Below are 23,276 nucleotides of genomic sequence, written 5' to 3'. Positions count from 1 at the left end.
ACTAGCCCCACCCGGCCGACTATAACCCGCACCACCCCTTACCTGATACCCCTGTCCTAGTTTTTGATACCTGACTGGCCTACTCTACCTTTCCCGCTGCTTAACCCCTTTTGTGGGTGGACTATTTTGTGACACCAAAGCTATGACTAATCAGTCACGTACCTTGCAAGGGTTGACGATTCGCACCCTTAATGTCAGAGGCCTTAATAGTCCGATTAAACGTTCCCAACTCCTATATGGTCATCACAAAGCCAAAGCCCATATCCTGTTGTTTCAGGAAACTCATTTTCACTCTTCAAAGATACCCCTCGTTCGCAACCGATACTACCCTACTTGGATACATAGTTCCAACCCTGAAGGCAAAACCAAAGGGGTATCCATAGCCTTTCATAAATCACTTCCTGTTCGAATATTGGACACATGTATTGACCCAATGGGCCGATATATTTTTGCTAAATTATCCTTATGGGATAAGAAATTCACTTTTGCATCTATTTGTTCCCCTAAACAGCAACCAACGGTGGCAGCCGCCCAATACCTGACTAAACTGCAAGCTTTTGCGGAAGGCGCACTGATAATTGGGGGTGACCTAAATTTTCCGATAGACCCCAGGATAGACACATCATCAGGCCACTCCTCCATATCTTATTCTAAACTGAATGCGTTCAAGACCAAGCTATATGACCTCCAACTTGTTGATGTATAGCGGACTCTGCATCCAAGTGATAAAGATTATACATTTTACTCTAACCCCCATAATACATACTCACGTATTGACTATGTCCTGGCGAGCCATAAAATTTTGGACTGGCAACCTGTAGTGTCTATCGATAGTTGCCCATGGTCCGATCACGCCTCGGTTACGCTTACCCTCCAGACTCCCTCTCTGGGGCCCCAGGAGTGGACCTGGAAATGCAACGATTCTTTGTTTAAGGATCCAGTTTGTGCGGGCGCAATATTGGATACTATCAAATATTTTTTAAAAGACCATGAGCTAGATGACACTTCCCTCCCTTTTCAATGGGAGGCACTCAAGGCAGTTATACGTGGAGTGCTGATACAGCAGGGGGCCAGACTTAAGAAGATTAGATCCCAGGACATAGCTAATACGGTCGACAAAATACGACGGTTAGAAAAACTACATAAAAACAACATGACCTCAGATCTGTTTACTGAACTGACCTCCTCCAGGAGACATCTCTTACAACTGTATGACTTAGCTCATCAAAAGTATAGAGACAAATACCGAAAATCTTACTATCAATATGGGGAAAAATGTGGCCGCATGCTGGCGAGAGGGCTGCATCCGAGGTCTGCAGTTACGAGGCCTGCAATGTTCCCCTTGTCCGAAACGCTAAGGGTGATGTTACTGCTATACCCCAAGAGATACTGAAGACGTTCCAACAATACTATTCTGACTTGTATAACATCCAAAACACGACGAACACAACCATCTCCCTTCGGGATTATATAACTTCTACAGCCTTACCAGAATTAGATCCAATATTGTCTGCTATCTTAGAATCAGCTTTCACAGAGGAGGAAGTAGCATTGGTAATTAGAAATACTATTAGGAGGTCCAGCTCCTATAATTTCCATAGGGATCCAATGTAGGACTGACAATAAAGGCTTGCATGATAGTGTTGCCAACTCGGAGACCCATCTTGCTGGTGTGATGGCAATTAAGAAGACTATATAGGATGGTGTTGGCAGCAGGAAACCTTAACTGATTTTGAAAGGTGTTTTTTGTAAAACTGATAACAGGTTTAGGTCCAACAGAGATAGTGGTGGTCTACTGGGGTGCATCACCCAGTATGAAGGTGGCAACAATGCTAGAGACTATTAACAAACAAATGCCTGCCCTTTAACTTTACCTGTGACCAGCTTCTAATATGTAAGCCACAGAAAAGAACAAGGCCACATCCCCAAAGCTTTTTTTTTCTGTCTTTGAGATGTTCATTTGATAAGTACAAAACATTGTACTTCTAATAATAAATTTATTATGAGAGAATTGAAGCTATCAAGAGCTGAAGTAATCAAGTAACCGTTTAAATGTAGAGTACATCAATATAAAGAATAGATTCAGTTTAGGTAATCTCATAGCTGAGCTCCTCCATTCCTTAGTTAGTTCAGTTACCCTTCTCTGCACTCTCTCCAATTCAACAATATAATTTTTGTGAACTGGTGCCCAAAGCTGGGCTGCAAACTATAGATGAGGTCTGACCAATGCTTTGCACAGGGGCAGGGTTATGTCTCGATCTCTGCAGTCTATTCCTCTTTTAATACAAGAAAGTATTTTGCTAGCTCTAGATATTGCAGCTTGTCATTGCATACTATTATTAGGTCTTTGATCTAACATAACCCCCAGGTCCTTTTCCATTTTTGAGTCCGCTAAATGCATTCCCCCTAGTCAGTATGAAGAATGCATGTTGTTAGCCCCCAGGTGCATAACTTTACATTTCTCAAGAATCATGTCATTCGCCACTTGGCTGCCCAACCAAACAGTACATCCAGGTCTGCTTGTAGATTATAGACATCCTTTATGGACTTAATTTCATTACATAGTTTGGTGTCATCTGCAAACACAGAAATGTTTTTTTTTAAATCCCAAACTCTATATTATTTATAAAGATTTTAACTAATAAAGGTCCCAACACTGAACGCTGGGGTATAGCACTAATAACTCTAGACTGTTCAGAGTATAAATTATTAATTACTTTTCTCTAGATGCAGTCTTAAAGCCAGTTCTCTATCCATTTACAGATGGAATTTTCTAAATTTTTTAAATCCAAATTTGCATTTTAACCTGTGTCCAATGCTTTAGCAAATTCCAAGTACACAACTGCTACTCCACATACTACCTATTTTCTTCATAAAAGGAGAGTAAATTTGTTTCACAACTTCACAACGTTTTGCTTGAATCCATGCTGATAACCACTTATAATATTATTTTCTAGAAGAAACTCCTCTATGTGGTTCTTAAACAAACTCTCTAGGACCTTTCCAACTATAGAAGTTAAACTTATTGGTCTGTAGTTACTTGGTAATAACTTTGCTCCAACCACATTGGCCTTCTGCCAATCCATTGCTACCATGCCAACGATTAAAGAGTCTCTAAAAAATTAGAAACAATGGCTTTGAAAATATGAGCTCAGCATATTGAGGACATGTGGATGTGAAATCTGTTAGGTCATGGTGTTTTATCAACCTTAATTGTGTTCAACAATTACATCAAGTCTGAGCCATTGTGTCTTGTTTAAGGCAGTGATATTGCTAATTATTGCTAATAATCCACTTTTTCTTTATCCCCAGTTACCAACCCCAAGACAACCTTTAAGGGGCCTATATCCTCAGACCTGATCTTTTTGCTATTATTATATATTTAAAAAATGTTAACCAAATATAAATGTAAACCAAATAATTTTTGTGGATTAAACACCCAATAATACCTACATTATATAGCCTCCTTAAAGTTCACAAGAACTTACCCAAACCACCTGGACGTCCTATAGTGGCGGGTATTGACTCGATTTCTTCTAGAGCGAGTGACCTTATTGATACTTATCTCAGACCATACGTAGCCCAACTACCATTATATCTTAGGGATACTATCCAACTACTTCAAACCTTAAAAGATATGACAGTTCCTCCCAACACACTTGTAACCACGGTGGACGTGGAAGCTTTATACAGCAGTATATCTCATTCATCAGGTCTACAATAAATAGCTTTTTTTCTTCAAACTGATGACATATCCCTTGGACCATATAATCAGTTTATCCTTAAACTTTTGCTGTACATTCTTACCCGTAACATTTTTAAAGACCAAATTTATCTGCAATTGCAAGGGGTCGTGATGGGGACGAAATGTGCCCCATCTTATGCAAATCTGTATCTTGGACATTGGGACAAACATCTTTTCTCCAACCCTTTCACCCTTATCTTCAACACATCCTCTTGTGGCGTTGCTATATTGATGATATTTTGATCATATGGACATTTACAGAGATATTCTAAACACTACGTTACAGTCGCTTTTACAGAATAACTATAATCTTAAATTCACCTGGAATATTGATCCTCATCAAATACCTTTCTTAGACATTTTCATTAGTATCTCTTCTGACCTTCCTATCACCACCACACTTTATAGGAAAGAAACATCTGGAAACACCATTCTCCATGCTGAAAGTGCTCACCCTAAACCTTTAATTAATAGCATCCCTTACAGCCAAATGTTAAGACTCAAGAGAAATTGTACATTACACACAGACTTGAAAATTGAAGCAAAAGCTCTTACAGAAAGGCTTCTAACCAGAGGCTACAGCAAAAAAATTCTGAAAAGAACTTTTTCAAAATGTACCCAAACTTGACACTGGAAGACTTATATCTGACACCTCATCTACACGCATTCAACCCAAACTACCTATCGTAACCAGATTTAATGAACATCATCAATATATCCATCAACTAATTAAAGATCATTGGAATATCCTCACTTCTGATCCCTATATAAATATCATCTTAGATGAGAAACCGTGTATTAGATTTAGAAGATCAAGTTCACTACGAGACTCACTAGTTGTAATTCATTTCAATCCTCAACCTATTGATTCCAAGCAGAATAAAACGCACGTAACCTTTCAATGCGGCTCCTGTAACCAATGTGACTCGATTTTAGAAAACCAGGCACTTATATTACCCAATGTCACCACACATAAGATCCACTACCAGGTCAAATGTCAATCAATTGGCATTATCTATCTAATTAACTGTTCATGTGGAAGATTTTATGTAGGAAAAACTAAAAGACCACTCCGCAAACGCATATATGAACACCTGTATTTAATCAAAAACGGGAAAATGACTACACCTCCTAGTTACCATGTAGGGACAGAACATCAATTTAATACTCACTGTATAAGCTTCGCAGCTCTAGAACAGATACCACCTAGTCCCAGAGGAGGTGATCGTAATAAAAAACTGTTACAGGCAGAAACCAAATGGATATTTCTGCTAAAGGCCAATTACTTTCCGGGTCTAAATGATGCTTTCAGCTTTTAACCTTTTTCATAACATCATAATCCATATATCATATATGTCATTTAATTGAGTAACAATATGCGCCGCCCTCCAGCCCTACGTCACCCAACAGGCCTCTGGGTTATCCCCAGACACAGTCTGCTTGCACGTGGAGGAGAGGGAGGTCCTGGGGACGCCATCCTATAAAGAAGTGGCATCCCTTGGATCTCCCTGCTGCTCTGCACATAACTTCACATAGAACTGAGCTACATCATTTTCACATATCTACCACATAAAAGTAGTAATACTCAAACACTCTTTGCAGTTACTTCCATGTTATCTTTTTGAACGCAAACTTATACCATACATTTTTTTTTATATCCCTAATTTGCTATATTAGAGTCTTAGCAAATCTGCTACAAGATTGTTTATTCATGCTATAGAGAAGAGTTTATATAGTTTATATACCCTCCTGAGTTTGCACAAAAAGCATAGGATACTACCTTGCAGGATCAAGTAAGTGCCAAACTTTTTTAACAACTGTTATTTTATACAAGTTTATATTGGTCTGATATATTTCAAATTATTAACTAATACAACAATTTGTCATACATATATTTAGCTTAATATCACTCTAATTCCTAAATGATCAAGGGTATTTTGCTGCATGTAGCACATATTGTTTACATTCTGAACACCAACATGTACTTGATACTCAAGTAAGATATTTTTCACTGAATTAGATACAACCTGTGCAAGCAACCAATACATGTTGTCAAAAAAACACCCCTGAGGAAGCCATATTTCATATTGCATTCAGCTCCCCCTAGAGCTCCAACTAAATTGTTGTTGACCACTAGGTTGTTTAGTGGCCCTTTTCTTATGTTATGTTTCACCGTGTTTGTTTTTTATACAATATAAATACATTGTTTGTGCCAAAAGACCCTGCTCAATCTCTCTTTTTGATTTTATGACTTTTTCATACATTTTGAGGGTTGGCACCTAATTTACTTTTGTAGAAAAAGTGTGATATATTACCACCAATATTCAATCGAATTTAAAAAATGTTAGCATATCATCAAAGTGGAAATATTATGGTATTAGACAGACTACATTATGAAAAATATGTTTGCATATACTTAACAAGGAATGGAACCATCTATGACTACCACCTTTCAAAAATAAATTTTTGACTTAATTGATCATGTTTTTTTGCAGGCCTTATTAAGAAAAAAAATTTTGATTTCTTGAAAATGCAACCCCCTGTTATGCCGACATTCTACTTGTTACCTAAGACACACAAAAACATAAATGACCCACCAGGAAGACCAATCAATTCAGGAAAACCCAATCTGACCTCGAACATAGTCAATTTGTAGATTAATATTTAAATGTATTTAAACCTTATGTAACTCCATGTTTTATGTTAAGTTACAAACATTTTACAGATATTGGGGGACATTCAAGTCTCATCTGATACTTTGGGCCTGGAGAGGATACACTTTCATCAGTGAAGCTTGGTGATCCAGCAAACCTGGAATTGATCTGGTTCAAGATTGAAAATAAATAGCAAAGGACTTCCATTCTAGGTGACAAGTGTGTTAAAAGTCACTACATAAGTTCTTCAGAACACGATCAGTGTGAAAGCAGAAATAAAGGTTTAGGAAATAGGAAATAACTAGGAAGAAGTGAAACCGAAGAACAATAAAGGAAATATACTTTGGAGATTTCCGAATAACCAAGATAGATCTGGTCATTAACAGATTTTGTCTCAGTACTAGCCTGTGTTAAAGGTACAAATATTGTTGCCTTTAATAGGATATTATATACAGTAAAAATGCTGCTGTTTTGCACAAAGTATGTTATTGTGTACTGGGGACATGGACAAAATATGTGCTCACAAAGGTGTGGTAAGTGAGACTCATATAAAGGTAATAACTTGGTATCATACCTGAATGGCACCATAGAACTAAACTGGTAATACATGGAAAAATTTGGCAATGCCCAGGCAACATAAAAGTATTTTTTATTCACATGGACAGAATACTGACATTTATAGCACACAGGGTATTTTGGCAATATTTGGGGGTAACACACTGGCAAATGTGATTGCACATGGGTATCAAATGTGGACAACACACCGTCAACTGTGACAGCAGGTGGGTTTTGACTTAGTTTGCGGTATGTGAATGCTTTATTTTAACAATGTAAAGGAGTTTCATTTTTTTATATCCTACTTTTACACAAGTGTCCATGTTTACATCTTAAAAGATTGCCGTAAACTGAATTATTTTCAATAGGAGCTTTATGGTAGCATGGATGTAATTTTCAAAGATTTCCTACAAAGGTGAACAGACCTACAATAATGAATTGCATTTTGATGTTAATTAATCTCCTAGTTGCTAAAAATGTGTTTTGTCCCTTCACCCAATTTTTGTTACACCAATGCACTGTACACAGTGGGACATTACTGTGTGATATGTCTCTGAGGTCGCAAGTCCTGATTGCCCCTGAATTAAACCTAAAATAAAAAATACTATAGCTAGAGGGAATCTCTGTAGGTGCAGGTAAAATGTTACACAGTTCAGACTAATTTACTGATTGTGTACTATTATCTACTAGTGGATTTGTCGAGGTAGAGGAATCTGCACACAAAAATAACTGCTGCCTATTTTCGCTACTTCTGATCTAATATACATTTTTAAGAATTAGCCCCAATGACTGAAACCCAAGGAACACACAGGCATATTCTCCACCAGGGAATGTTTCAATGAATATCAGATTCACTGGTTTATAAATAGATCCCTAAATGTGTAGATACAGTGGCTTCAGAATGTATTCAGACCCCCTTCACTTTTTTTTAATATCATTATGCTACAATCAAAATTGAGGTTTTTTTTTCTCATTAATCTACACTCACTACACCATAATGACAAAGTTAAAACAGACTTTTTTGTAAGCGGATAAAAAAGAAAAAACTGAAATATCAGATTTACATAAGTATTCAGACCCTTTACGTAGTACTTAGTTGAAGCACCTTTGGCAGCAATTACAGTCTTGAGTCTTTTTGGGCATAATATATAGTATATATAGTATAACAACATTTTCACACCTAGACTGGGGGATTTTCTGACATTGTTTTTTGCAAATCCTCTCAAGCTCAGTCAGGTTGGATGGGGACATTTCCAGGTCTCTTCAGAGATTTTGAATAGGGTTTAAGTCAGGGCTCTGAGTGGGCCACTCTAGTTGTCCTTAAACCATTCCTGTGTTAATTTTACTGTGTGCTTTGGGTCCTTGTCATGTTGGAAGGTGAGCCTTTGGCCAAGTTTGATGTCCTAAGCACTGTTGAACAGGTTTTCTTTGAGGATATCTCTGTAGTTTGCTCTATTCAGCTTTTCCTCAACCCTGACCAGTATTCCAGTCCCTGCTGCTGAAAAACAGTCCCGAACATGATCCTGCCACCACCATGCTTCACTGTTTGGATGGTATTGGTCATTGGTATTGGGTATTGGGCAAATCATGAGCAGTGCCTGGTTTCCTCCAGAAATGATGTTTAGAATTGAGGCCAAACATTCAATCTTGTTTCATCAGACTAGAGAATCTTGTTGAGTCTGAGACTCCTTCAGGCACTATTTTGCAAACTCCACATGTGCTTTTATGTGTTTTGCACTGAGCCTGAGCACCTTAGGCTTCCACCTAGCCACTCTGCCATTAGACTCAGAATGGTTGCAGGTATAGTTGTTCTTCAGCAACAAAGTCCAATCTCCACACAGAATCTCCGGAGCTCAATCAATCAAAAGGGTTGTATAATATCTTGGATCTTGATATCACCCACCTATATTCCTCTGCACATCTGCATTTAGACTTATTAGAGGCTTGGGCAAGAATACAACCAGTTCAGCCTGCAGAAAAGTAGATGGTCTACCTGTTATTTTATCACAAGACTGTATGAATGTGTTTCAAAATTTTATTGACAGCAGCCTTGCTTACTTCTTGTTTAAATGTGTTTTTTTGAGGTAAACCACTTCAAGCAATGTTTTTTATATGTAGGTAACATGTGCACACATAACAAGGTTCATGAAATATGCTGTGTCAGATACAACATAACCAGTAGAGAAAATTACTCTAAGCAGAAGATCAGAAGTTTAGTTTTTATTTCACAAAGCTGCTGCCACACAATGATGCTCTGCAGAGCACCATGCTCTGGCAAGTTTTGAGGGGATTATAAAAGCTAGTTCCTCTTCTACAGAAAAAAAAACTCAAATTTCTAATCTACACATGGAAATCTTTTTTTACAAAAACTGTCCTTCCTGATGCTTTTGCAGCATACTCCACCCCATTTTCACTAAGAGGTCAAAACACATGTAACCTCCAAATAATCATTTGCTCGTGCAGGTTTTAAAATGTACACATTGCAATTTCACTACATTCTTAGTATGCTTCTACAATATGTGCATTTACTGGTTCCAACCTACGAAAAGCATGCCTAGCAAATGTAGCTGAAAGGCACTGGTTTAGCAGCGGTGCTCACCAGACACCAGTCCCCAAATCTAACGCCACACTCTTCGCCTATAGCAAGCCTCCACTGAGCGTTGGAAGCCTCGTTGCACCTTCCTAGCATACTGTTGCTCCAAGAATTTCTGTGCACAGAAGGATGGCATCTGGAGAGGGTTTGACAGAGGACCAAGAGTCCACAGATAATACAGTATACCATATCCCAGCAGAGGCAAGTCAGAATACAGTGCCAGAAGTCATGCACAGGTAAAAAGTCCATCAAAAAAGGTATCCAAGGGATTAGACAAAGCAGAGTCAGGATCACAGCCAAAGTTTGGTCAAGGCAGAATACAATCACAGGGTCAGAAACAGGCAGAGTAGCAACAAAAAATCAAAAATGACAAAACAAACCAGCAGCAGGTCAAACCAGCTTACAGCTACTAATGCCAACTGGTGACTGTGAGCAGAAAGCCTATAAAGTCCAAACAGCCAATGGCAGGCCAGGATGAAGCAAGGGACTTATCTGTTGTGCACAGCCTCATAGTATGTGCTGGGAATGTGGAGAAAGAACAGCTGCCTAAAGGAAGCAGCTGCTGAGCAGAGGATATACAACTAGTCCCTGTTCGTTCGCCTTGCTGTGGTGAGCAACATCACCAGGGAGAATAAACAGGACGTGGCGCACATTGGGGGACTGGCCAGGTAAATGTCTCCTAACAGTAACATTCAAATTACTTCTCTTCGGGAACTAATTCCTGTGTTGTTGAACTTGCCTCAGTTCATTTTGCCAACAGTTTGTTTAACTAGGGCCAATTTATTAGTTGATGTGGGAGAGCCTAGTTCAAATCCAATTGAATCAATGGGGGGGGGGGGATTCTAGTTTATTTTCTGGTGTCTAAAGTGTTTGTAAAGTGGCCAAATGCAATAAAAACATGAGAGGATCCTAACACATGTAGAGAGCACTGTGTAATAAACAGAAAGCAATCGTTTTAGCCATGGTGAGGGACATTTTATTGCAGCTTTAAAGACAACATGGAAGAGAGGCCAGTCCTTTAACTATACAATCCTCATAGCATAGGAAGAAGACCTGGGTAGGGGATGTAGTGCAATGCTGCAACATTGGACCTGCACAGCCCCCAAGAAGGTAGCTATGACTTTTTAAACCTGGTGGCGACCATCCTTTACAACTGCAGCTTGTAGGGACTGCAGACACAGTGTGGAGCCCACAAGAGGCAGAGAAATGAATGAGTAATCAATAGTTATCAGCAGCAGAGGAAAGGTTGTTGGACAGTCCTTTGAGAGAGTTAATGCCAAAGTCCAAGCCAACATTAGCAATAGTTGGGGGAAGACAGCAAGTGAGATCACACAATAAACCTAAATAATCATGCAACAGAAACATTAAGTTCAATGTTTGAAATAGATTAGTCACAGAAACAGAAACAAGAGCACACAATCAGGTTCAGGGAATCATGAGGCCAAGATTAAGTAATTTATCAAAAATCTTAGTAGCAGCCACACAAGGTAGAAGTCTAAGACCAAAGAGACCAGAGTTCAAACCCCAGCAGAGTCAGTTACTAGCACTGAGAAGGAGGGAGACCCAAAGCAATCCAATAAACAGGTGACACATCCTAATTATTGTGAGGAAGAGATAGATGATGCAAAGGACAAAACAAGAGATCAGCAGAGCCATGGACAGGATGATGAAGTGGGAAAAAGGGGGTTTACATAAGATGCAGCAAACTTCAGTTCCCAATTGTAGTCATGGTCCCTCATCATTTGTTGTCACTGCAGCTTCACTACAGTGGTGCAGCCATTCCTTACAGTATTTTCTTCTGACAAGACAAGGGAAAAAGATTGACAAGCTAGGCACCACCTCTATGAATAACCATAAAAAATACACCACTGAGTTAATCAGAAAGATCACCTGAGCAGCACCCAAAGTAGACATTAGCTGGCTTACCAATTTCTTGCCACAATACAGCTGCTTCTTACTCTACTTCTGTTCTTCATGCCCGAGTTGGTGTCTCAGCTACTGCCCATATTGTAAGTGATTTCAGATCTTGGTCTAGAGGATATAAAGGATATGTATACCTCCAGCAGACTTGAACTAGAACCACCATCACCCTTACCAAGAACAACATTGCCATCCACTCCTGCATCTTCTGTTTTGTTGACCAGAACCCAGCCTTCCATATTACAGATGCTGCAAAAAAAATAAAAGCATACCCACAAAACCACAGCAAGAGTGCAAAGTATTTCTGCTGCTGGCTCTGCAATTTATTTATTTATTCAGGCTTCTGTCATTTCTTTTCCTGTGCTAACCCTGAATACAGCATGCCTTGGCAACAATATTTCCCAGGAAAAACTAATCCTGCCTCGCCTGAACACATGACCAAAAATGTCTCCCTGTCACTACAGCACTCTGCTTATGGCAGGTTGCACCTGACCAGACACTTGGGCACTCATAGGCAGAGATAGTATATTACAGTCACAAGTTGCTGGAAGAAGCTTCAAGAAGGGCATTTGTTGTACCACCAATACTTGAGCAAGATTTGCCCATCTCTCTTACCCTGTCCTTGACTCCATTTTTCCTGTTCCAGCAACACTCTTTAATGGCCACCTCTTCTCCTCCCAAATGTCTGTTCTTTATAAGTGGCCTAAATCATAGAGCGGTGCACAATTATAAACAGTGTCATGTGGTCATAAAGCTTGTCTGCCTTGGACAACTACAGCCACGAATCCCAGGAAATCTCAAGCACTCTCTAGATCCAGGTAGATTCATAGCTAGTGCGGGTGTGACCCTTAGTGAAGTTGATGTATTTTACCCATGGGGAATAAATAATAAAATAAATAATAATAAAATGTGGAAAAACAAATATTTGAAATTGAAAGTGAAAACCTTAACACGAATGTTAGTGATTTGTGGAATATGGGTTTGTAAAAGAGTCTGTAAAAGTTTTTATGTATTACTGTACATTTATAAGTCTCTTGGTTGTCCTGAAGAAGGAGGCTATTAGGTCTGTGCACAGCATTGAAAAATATTATGCTTGGAGACACTTTATGAGAACCATTGTGGTTTCCAATATTATGGTTTGTTTAATTATTAAAGTTTGCTGGCATGATTTTAAAATTGTGTTGTGTATATGAGATGTCTAAAAATACCCTATAAATATAATGATAAGAAAGTTATTCTGTGTACTGCAATAAAATAAAAAAACAATTTTGTCCTTTTTTTTTTTTACTATTTGCAAATATTACAGAAACAAAATAGATGCTAATGTGTGCAAGTGGGGAGCACACTAGTTTAAATACTGCAATGTAACTTTAGAAATTCAAGAATTCAACTTTTTTAAAAAGCAAAACATTTTTTGTCCTTTATTTTGAACATTTTCAAAAGTGACCACTACATGTGGCAGTGGGGCACAATAATTTGCTTACAGTAATAAAACTTTAGACGCAAGAATTACATTTTGCACCCCTCAACATTTGGAAAAGAGAAAAGAAAAGTCTGTTTTTCCTGTATATTAACACATTCCCGCTAACTAGACTCTACCGCAACAAAAAGTTTTTCAAACTGTCCCAGAAAGCAACAGTAAAATAATAAGATAAAGAAGAAAAACAAAAATATAAAAAATACAAAGAAAGTGCAAATAAAGAGACAAATGGTAAACAGTATGCGGTTATGGTGAGTATAAACATGAATAATTCAGTGGAAACCAAGACATGAATGGCAATTATATAGTGAATAAGAATCCTAAATAAAACTAATGGACAAAATGCAACCGAGGCGTCAGATGTGTATGGAGGAAAGGAAGAGATGTATTAGGTTGGAAGAATAGGATCAAAAAAAGAAAGGAACTTGACCAAAAATACATATACTTAAACCATGTTTGAGTAAATCTTCCTGCATTCTGCTCATCTGCAGACATAAGATGCTCCATTTTCATATAATCATTTAACCTATGGTGCCAATGACAGCGAGTGACATTCATAGGAGACAAATGCTTCTATAGGCTGCACCAATAAATGCTGCGCTAAAGATCTTTGATAGCATTTTTAGACATTGAAGTGATGTATAATAAAGTCAACTCATGTCTGTCCCAAATGTTTATCTCAGTTGATAAATAATTTTTTAATAATTTATTATTAACCCCAGCCCATTAGGAGGTCAAAGGGAAAGTCCAAAAGAGATGGAACAATGTTCCTGGAGCTGTACCACAATGCCAACAAGTGGAATCTGGGTTGTATATTTTTGCCAATGATGTAGGATCATTTGCCATCTGGTAAGTAATATATATTTAAACTCTTGATACTTGTTTTAAATTGATGCTTTATGACCAAAATACAGAAGTGTCTCATACTGATCATTAGAGTGTTAGTTATCCAATAAATGCAATCAGCAATACGGATCTCAGAGATCCTCATTTTCTCCTGAAGCTTGTTCTCCTTGTGTATGGGAGCCCAAAATGGATAAGGGATCCATTCAGAGATAAGTTAAGTGTGGATCAGCATGTTCACTGTGAAAACAGGAGCGACGCTGGAGGAGAAGCTCTCATTGCTACATGGATGAGTCTATGGATGGTTCATCCATTGGGGGCACAAATACACTTTTCTGGATCCTGGAAAGGTAAGCATTAGTTAAAAAGATTCTACCCCGTAAAATGGTACATATCACAGAATGAAAATTCATGTTGTACTTTTAAAAAAAAAAGTTAACATACTAAAACATGCCAAAATAGTCTGTGCAAACGTATTTAATCTTTTAGTGAATTGGGGCAATAAATGTATTTATAAAACAAGTCAGAGTTTAACATCCTCAGAACCGTAAACCTACAGATAAAGGAAAAACACCCTTGTAGCGTAATCCACTTTAGTTGAATAGGTTAAAATTCCTTCCTGATCCCCTAATGTCCAAGCTGTAGCCAGGGGCTGCATGCTACCCTTTAGTTCTTAATGGGCAGCACAAAGGGATCCTGCACAGTGGTCTGTTTTAATGTTTACTCAAGCCAGTAAATGAAAAATATTATTTTTTGTTATTTGTTGTTTAATCTCTTTTTTTATGTTTTGTTTTTTTTCTCTGATATTTAATAAATTGATCTTGCTTAGAGAAATATCACATTTGCCACAAGTACTTTTTACAAGGGCTGTAGGAAGCAAACTTGCAGTATTGCTGATAAATTATCATAAATATCATTTTTTTCTTTTTTTTCTTCATGTAATGTGTCTCCAGGTTCTGACTGTCTACTGTGAGGTAATAGCTTCAAACGCACTCAATGCAGAGAGGTATCTGAAACTTTAGTTACAATTTCAGGGCACTTTGTCCACTTTTATTTATGAAAACAGCAATAAAAATATTCAAATTCCAGAGTTTCTCATTTACAGTGGATAGGTGTTGGTCGCGCAGATCTAAACAATGGGTGACCTTCTGGGCTCTGCCAGCCTGTCTACCTGGCGTCTGGCTGCAAGTCTCAAAGACATGCTAATTTTTATTATCAATGTCCAGGTGCTTCAGATCTATCAATTTCTGGACTGGAAAGGAGTGCCTGGCCCACATATTCTTTCCAGGACACTCTGGGCCTGGATGCCAAATAAAGAGCTGCAAATTTGCAGCAATACAATTACACATGGCCCTATTCAGGCCCTGAAATCCCTTTTTGAGGTAGGTGATGCCAAATAATATGAATAGTTAGGCCATATTTGGTGTCCTCAATATCAGAAAAGATGATCATCACTGCCCAAGAAAAATGTATACCAACAATATACAGCCTAATGAACTATAAATATTATTAGATATAGTTTGTGCATTAAAAACACATTGAATGTCAGACATTTTTTTAACAGCCTACAGAATTGGCTGGAACAAGATACCACATAAGCTTACCTGGTATCCTAGCAGAAAAAAAAATGTGAACATTTTTAACACTTGCTATTGTGACGAACGCCCTTTCAGCCCTCACCCCTGTGCAGACTTTCCAGCAGGTGCAGCAACAGTCCACGCACCAGCAGGCCGAAGAGGGGTTTGTCACGGCACAAGGTTAACCACTCCTGTTAACCCTTGCCAAACACACCATCACAGGTAGACTGCCACCTCGTGCTTAGAAGGAAGCACGCACCGTTTCCGCTTCTGTAGGGTCACCCTCTGCCACTCCAAACAGGGTTGTCTCAGAAATCACAATCTTATAGTAGCGCTTCGGGATTAAACGTTACACTATTTCTATTTAGAGTATTCAGAGATTCAGCTTACACTTTTTATAGGGTTTTCTAAGTAAAAGCATACAAAAACAGTGCATAAAAAAATTGAGAAAAATAAACACTAATCCAAGAATAATAACAGAAAACTAGCAACAGCATAAAATAAAAATGGGAAAACTGTGAAATAATACTTAGGTAGAGTTGGTTTTTCTGGTCCAGGTTGTGGTGTAAAGTCCAAGTTATTACTCACTGGGTCACTGGGCCCCCTGCAGTGCCCAATGTGCCAGTGCCATTGTCCTTAGCAACAAGATGATGTCATTGAGAGCTCCTTCTGCTAGGCTTACATGGCTTTTTATATGCCAACAACAGAGGTGGGACTAATAGGACCATCCAATTAAAGCAGGGTGGGGGCTGTCTGAGGGGCTGTGACCACATGGATTATGGACACTTCCAAAATGCCCTGGTTCTAGCCAATATTAATATTTTCTTAAGTAAAGGTTTTATGAACTGCAAACCACCACATTAAATATCACCACAAAATAGGATGTTCATAGAGACCAAACTAGGTATGTCGGACTTATAGTCCCCCAGAGCAGGCTAAATATGGTTTCCAGGCTTACCTGCGACCTAGGAAACCAGTTCTTGGTCTCAAAATGTTCACTATAATGATCCAGCTACAAATCCATCATCTATTACTTTATACAGAATGGTATATTGGAAATAAAAAGATTAGGAATAAATGGGTTTCAGAATACATATCAGAGATGCTCTGTCACGCCTTATCTGAGGTTTTTGGCACCTGGGACGCAAGACTCCAAAACTGGAGACACACTGTCTACAGACAATTAATTAACAGCAAGCTATTACAACTTAAGACCCTTTGTTATTTTAAAGGGGAGAATAAATTCAATTAGTACAAAGGCATTACACAGGAAGACCCTTTGTTAATTTTAAAGGGGAGATCCGGACTTATTATTTTCCACCATATCACACCAAATATTTTTCACAATATCCTAGCTATATTTATAGTTGGCACTAGACTGACCAGAAAATAGCTTTCAGTAATATACTACACTGACCAGATGTATTTAAAATGTATATACTTGCATTGATTTATAAAACATGTAAACTCAATTTCTGTAATCTTGTAAACTTTTTATGTTAATGTAATTTAAAGTAATATTTAATATGTTTAATCCACAATATTATATATGGTGACAGCACTGTATTGACATTTAATAGAGCTGACAAATGGGTAATCCAATACAATTTTGCAAGTGCACATCACTGTTAGCACTGGAAACCTGCAAGGAGAAATGCAACATAGCCATCACATGCATGTAGACAAGGGATGGCCTTAAAACAAATCACAGGTTGTTTCATAAACTGCACTGATAATTAACAAACTATAAGAAAAAAATTAAAACCAAATATTTTCTAAAAAAAAAAGGGGGACAACTGTTTAAGTTATAAATAAAAAGACACTTAGCATAAATATTTTATAAAAATTTCACCCTGAATGTCTTTACTTTAATAAAGAAACTTAGATTGGGCAACATTTCATCTTCCAGGAGTGTGGCCTGAAGATGGCACAGAGCAGACATGTATTTTGAAAACTGTATCCTCAATGCTTTGATAGGCTATAACCCACATAGTTTAGCTACAAACAGCCTCAATATGGTTCAGAAACATGACATATTTGAGAGCATAAAGCCCTTCCTACCAAAGAAGACCTGACCTCCATGTTTGTGAACAAGAAGCAATATGTGAAATCTCTGGTGGATTCCCTCCATTCTTATCTTATTCAGGCCTTGCACAAGGTAGAGGAAGCAGTGACCCTGACTGGATACCCATAAGCAGGCTATCATAGACTTTCAGGAGGCTCAATTTAACTCATCTCTATACATCAGTCTATATTTTATAAAATAGAAAATATGGAAAATAAAGGAAGGGAAAATAATCTTCAGATCATGAGCCTAAAGCAATGGGGCCCAACCAATTGGAAAACTCCCTATAGGGAATTTTCAACTCCTTTTTGTGTCTTTTCCCTATGTCCCTATTATGCTTTACCAAAGTGCATAGGGTGTTCCTAGCGTAAACAGTGCCCCAGACCCACCTAGGGACATTATCAGCCATCTTCACTATTACATAGATAAGGCAGTCCTTTTTGCTAAACTTTTTGTTCTACAGTGGATCTTCAGAAACCCTCACGCCGTGCATGGCAGGATCTTTGCCTTCCTGGTATAAATGCAAATGGTAAATTGTATGCGAAGGGCTTGACTATGAGATTAAAAAAAAAGTTCTTCCTTCTTAGATCAGGTTGAATTTATCCCAGGCTATAGGTAGCTTACCAGGTGTCTTTTCCCTGCTCCCCTAAGTCTGTGGGTTAAGCCAGCCCATCCTACTTCTTTCAATAGATGCTAAAAAGGCCTTTGATTGGGTGAATTGGCTGTACCTCTCTTCTACTATGAGACACCTGGATCTGGGGTCTAAGATGCTCTGTTAGATGGTGGCCTTATACTCATCCCTGTGTGCACAGGTTTGTGTTAATGGTACTCTTTTATTTATTTATTTAATGGTACTAGGCAGGAGTGCCCTGTCACCCCTGCTGTTTGCTTTTCCTTTGGAGCCTTTTTCGGCTACTAGACTAAACAATTGAATCCATGCAGAGGAGGTGGGAACTAGTGAACACAAGCTGGCAGCCTATTCTGATGACATTTTTTTTTCTTATTCAGAATCTCATCTCATTCAGTTCTAGAATCTCATTGCTCGCCCACTTGTCAGAGTTTGAAATATTCAGCTTTTTATATAACTTTAAAAATATCTTATCACAATCTGAAATTTTGAGATGGAGGCCATAAAGCCCAATTTCTCTTTTGTTTGGCAACACATACCTTTAAGTTTCTAATTTATCTAACTTTCTCTATGTCAGGGTTATTTAGAGCTTACTGTGCACCTGTTGTTAATGCTATTAGGAGAGATTTAGAAGTAAGGAAACAATTGCGGTATTCCTAGATAGGCAGAATCATTATCCTAACATTTTTCCAAAGGTTCTCTTTTCTCTTTTCAGATGCTCCATATCTCAATTCCAGCTATATTTTGTAAATGCCTGAATCTCTTCATTTGTTTGTATTTCAATATTTTTATTAAGGTTTTTCTCATAACAAAACAATAGAAAAAGAAAGCAGTAGCAATAGCATGGGAACAAAGAGTATGGTTATTTTGGATGTGAACATACATATAACTTCACGTACAATGCTTGCATTAAACAGGTCAAGTTTTCCACCACCTCCCAGTGCAGTATAAGAAAAAGATATCGTAATAAAAAATACCCACATATCCGGGTAAAAACCACAAACATTAGGAAATTGTGAGTAGGCAGTGCAGTATTGTATCCCGCTTCTTGACCATACAGCCAAACAAATAACAGACATACATAAAGAAAGAAATGATAAAGAGAGTAAAGAAAGGAGAGAATACGGTAAACACTACTGGGGGGGAGGGGGGGGCGAGAAAGGGAAGGTAGAGGAAGTTCGAAACTCTTCATTTGTTTGATCTCATGCTAGGCCTAGGTTCTCCATAAAAGTTTTGCAATGTATCAAAACTGATGTTGGTTTAGGTTTACCAAATTTTGAAAAAATATTATTTTCCATTTTAATTATTGTAAATGGAGTCTTTACCGGAAAATGTATGTCACTTCTAAAAGATGCGTTCTCCAAGATGTAGATATGCGTGCTGCAGATCCAAATCCATTATTTGGATTCCTAAGCATTATAGCAATTTTTCAGGCACATATCTGTTCTGTTCACTCTTAGGTATTTTTAAAATTCCTAAGTTTTATTTATATTTTGTCACAACAATCTTTTATTTGTTCTAAGATACTTAAGTGCAATTTTAAATAAAATTAGTTTCCAGGTGGCATTAGGTTCCTGTACATTTACATCAGATTTCATTACAGGTATCCTCATTATGCCCGATTTATTAAAGCTTTTCAAGACCAGAGAATATAGACTGTCCTGAAAGAACCTGGGTGATCATGCAAACCTGGAATGGATTTTTCAAATCATCTGCTATTTGGCAAATGTTTTCAACCTTGGACCAAATCTATTCCTGGTTTGCTGTTCCTCACCCAGTTCCTCCCATGATTCTATCTTCTTCAGTCTTGGAAAGCTTTAATAAATTAGGCCCATTGTGTTGGAGGGGGTGTGGGGATCTAGGTACAAGTAAATATTTGGTAGTTTTGCCCCATCATTCAGCAATAATGGCACCAGGTATTGGAGTTAATTGGGATTATAGTTTGAGCTGAAATTGATTTTACTCCCTGGCGCTTTCCATTTCACTTTGCCAATTCTTCCATTGTCCATCACAAGCCCATACCGGTACTCTTTTTGCTCAATGCCGTTAAATACCTCATCCCACTATATTGGAGATCTTCCTCACCCAAACTATAAAAAGTGGGTTTCAGAAAATTGATGACCCGTTTTATGGAAAAGCTCACTCATGAACTTCAAGACTGACAATCTGTATTTATTGATACATGGGCTAGCTAGTATTTATACAGAAATATTTAGAGATAATGCCAATGGAGCTTGAGTCTGTATCACTGTAATCGTTGTGACTTTGCTGCCATACTTTGCTAAATTATCCCTTTTGAAATATTGTTATGTTGCTATTCTCATCCCACTCTATTATGTAGGGTTTATGTTACTTGCTATGTTGCACCTGTTTTAAGCTGAACTTTGTTTTTATTTTGTCAGTCCTCTTTTTTGCATCCTTCTTGTTAATAGTTCAAGTTTATTATCCCCCCATTTTTTAACTCTGTTCTATTGATGTTACCTTCCTGTATTGCACGTGGATGTTGGTTCCCTTTGTTATTTTGTAATTATAACACATTTTGTATGTTTCTTCTTCAGTTTTCTATAAATTAAACTTTAAATAATAAAACACTCCCCCACATACTTGGGGTTGGTGACAGGACACTCAAGGATGGATCCCCATAGCTTAAACCCCACGGAACTAATGTTGCACTTTTGTTTGCCAGGCTCCATGCATTAATTTTAAAAACACCATAAATAAACATTTTTGCTTAAGCCACTTAGATATATTAGCTATTATTCTAAGCTATTGTTGCTATAACAACTACTAACAAAATGTTAACTTTAATGTAAACACCTAAAACTGAAAGTACTTTCTTAACTAGTCTTTCTTAACCTTGACATTTAGAGGAGAAATAAGAAGTTCCAATTTTCTTCTCCATGCATCTCTGACATTGCAAAATTCCTGGCAAGTCAATTGCTAAGCACTGTCATCTATCAAAAAAGTTGTTTGTTTTTTGAATTTTGTTACAGGATGGTGAATTGAGTATTATAAAAATTAAGCAAAGGTATGTATGTGCATGGTACTCACAATATACAAATAATGATATTAAAGATTAGGGCTGTGAAGAATCCATAATAATCATATATCACTTTTATTACAACAAACTGTTAAAAACTGATAAAATGTTTAGAGTGTGTTGTTACAGTTTGCATTATGTGAAGAAATAAAGTACATAAATTAAGTTCAGGGCATATGACTAACCTTAAGATGGTCATTTAACATTTTTGGAACAACTAATTAGGCATTTACATATGTCTAAACAAGTTTGTTAGGGATAATGACATGAAAATAAATTTATAAATGTTGTACGTGTCATCTAAATAAAAAACAAGAAAAAAAATCTTGGTGTATAGTTAAGTATATGTAGATACACTGAATAATGGTAATGGACAACACAAAAATCACTTATTTACCACAATCATTTATTTACTATTCACAGCAAATAAATTATGTATGTAATATGGTATTTCCAAGTTTGCGTTGGGCAAATATTCTTATTGGCCTCTTACTAAAATAAAACATACATTTCAGACATATATATATATATATATATATATATATATATATCATATAAAATATAAAAAATTAACACAGTGCCTAATGTCCTCACCTGATCCCGTATCCTCTCTTGCTGACCTCGGATGGCTAAAGCATGTTGAGGGTATTTGCTTTTAAGATGATCCATGAAAGCATCCCTCTTCCTGTCCATGTCAGACTTTTGGAGATTAGTCAGTGCCTCCAGGCTTTGGGCAGCAATCACAGTGTGCCGACGTTCTGAAGTATGCACCAAGCCTACATTGGAGAAACGCCTGGTCCCATTACCAAGAGTGCGGTACTCTCTAGGGTATTCAGCATCGTCTGCAGAGATCATATGTGACCCAGGCCGGCTGGAATCTGCAGTAACAGTAGAGAACATAAGTAAAATTATTTTATAGATTACTAAACTTCAGTACTAGTTTGATATTAGATTTCTGTGATGAGCAGACAGGGATAATAGCAGTGTAACATGTTTACTATTTGGACAACAATGCAGTATTTAAAGAGTTTCTTCTCCAAACTGCTTCTCTAATTCCAGCCAAATAATTTCTTTGGTATAACAATTGTTTCTTTTCTTCTTGCTAGTTTGTTACTGGCTATCTCACTTGTCAAACCACTGACACACAAGCAAATCAGCTGTAGAACCACAATTAACTGATATTATTAAAAGAGAATGTGGTAAAAAAAAAATAAATTGAAAAATATTTAGTAGTAATTTTCTTCTTCAGAAACTCCAAATTTAGAGGATGTGTTTTTTAAAAAGTATTTGTGTGTGTTTAAACATACATATATTGATTCTAGTCCTAGAACACAGCCCCTCTAGCACCCCCTTGGTAAAATAACTGTTACATAGTTACATAGTCATTTAGGGTGAAAAAAGACACAAGTCCTTTAGGTTCAACCACTAGGGAAATAAACATAGCCCCGATAAAACCCAGTTCAATTTGCTCCAATATGGGAAAAAATTCTTTCCTGATCCCATGAGGCAATCAGACAGATGTTCCCTATATCAACAGACTCTTTACTTAATACCCAGTTATATTCTGTGCTTCTATAAAAGCATTCAGCTCACAGACCTTACTGTGAAGAATCCCTACCTTATCCAGAAATTAAACTTCTTTTCCTTCGGACGCAAAGAGTGCCCTTTTGTTCTTTGTAAAGATCTTAAACAATCAGAAGAGAGTTCTCTTTTGTCTTTACAATTTTAATACCCTTTAATATTTTGTACTTCTAGAAAAGCAACACACTATTTCTTAAAGCAATCTATAGTACTTGCTGAAACTACTTCCTGAGAGAGCTAATGCATGGCTAATACCCTTAGGATACATCCTAACAAGTGTCTTACCCTATCTAAACCTTCTGAGAACTGCTGGGATAGTGGTGTTTTCGTTGCTGAAAGCTGCCTGGACCTAAGGGGATTAGCAGCTGGATGTTTCTAAAGAGCCAAGGAATTTGTGGCAGTGAACATAATGGAGGTGTACTTCATGAATCATGTGTTGGCATTGCTTGGACTGTTAGTTCTCTTGGGATCAGATTACCAGGATGGGACCTTAAAACCCTGTTGTGTGGATTTCTGTGACCTGTGGCTCTGTTGTATTCTTTCAGCCTGCCCTACTCCAGTCTATCTTTTTTTTTCAAATTTTTGTAAAGTGGAT

General features: G+C 37.6%; 1 protein-coding gene across 1 annotated transcript in view; it reads right to left on the bottom strand.

Annotated features, from left to right (window-relative positions):
• SRCIN1 (SRC kinase signaling inhibitor 1) overlaps positions 1 to 22,000 on the bottom strand; it is a 262,183-nt gene extending 240,183 nt beyond the window's left edge. Inside the window, exon 1 of the mRNA XM_072413697.1 lies at positions 21,695 to 22,000. Coding sequence (XP_072269798.1) covers positions 21,695 to 22,000 — 306 coding nt within the window. The remainder of the gene's footprint in view (positions 1 to 21,694) is intronic.
• Between the last annotated feature and the right edge of the window lie 1,276 nt (positions 22,001 to 23,276).

This window comes from Pyxicephalus adspersus, chromosome 6 (assembly GCF_032062135.1).
Source record: "Pyxicephalus adspersus chromosome 6, UCB_Pads_2.0, whole genome shotgun sequence".
NCBI classification, from domain to species: Eukaryota; Metazoa; Chordata; class Amphibia; order Anura; family Pyxicephalidae; genus Pyxicephalus; species Pyxicephalus adspersus.
Note: the sequence above shows the minus strand (reverse complement) of the source record. Positions and strands in the feature narration are given on the sequence as shown.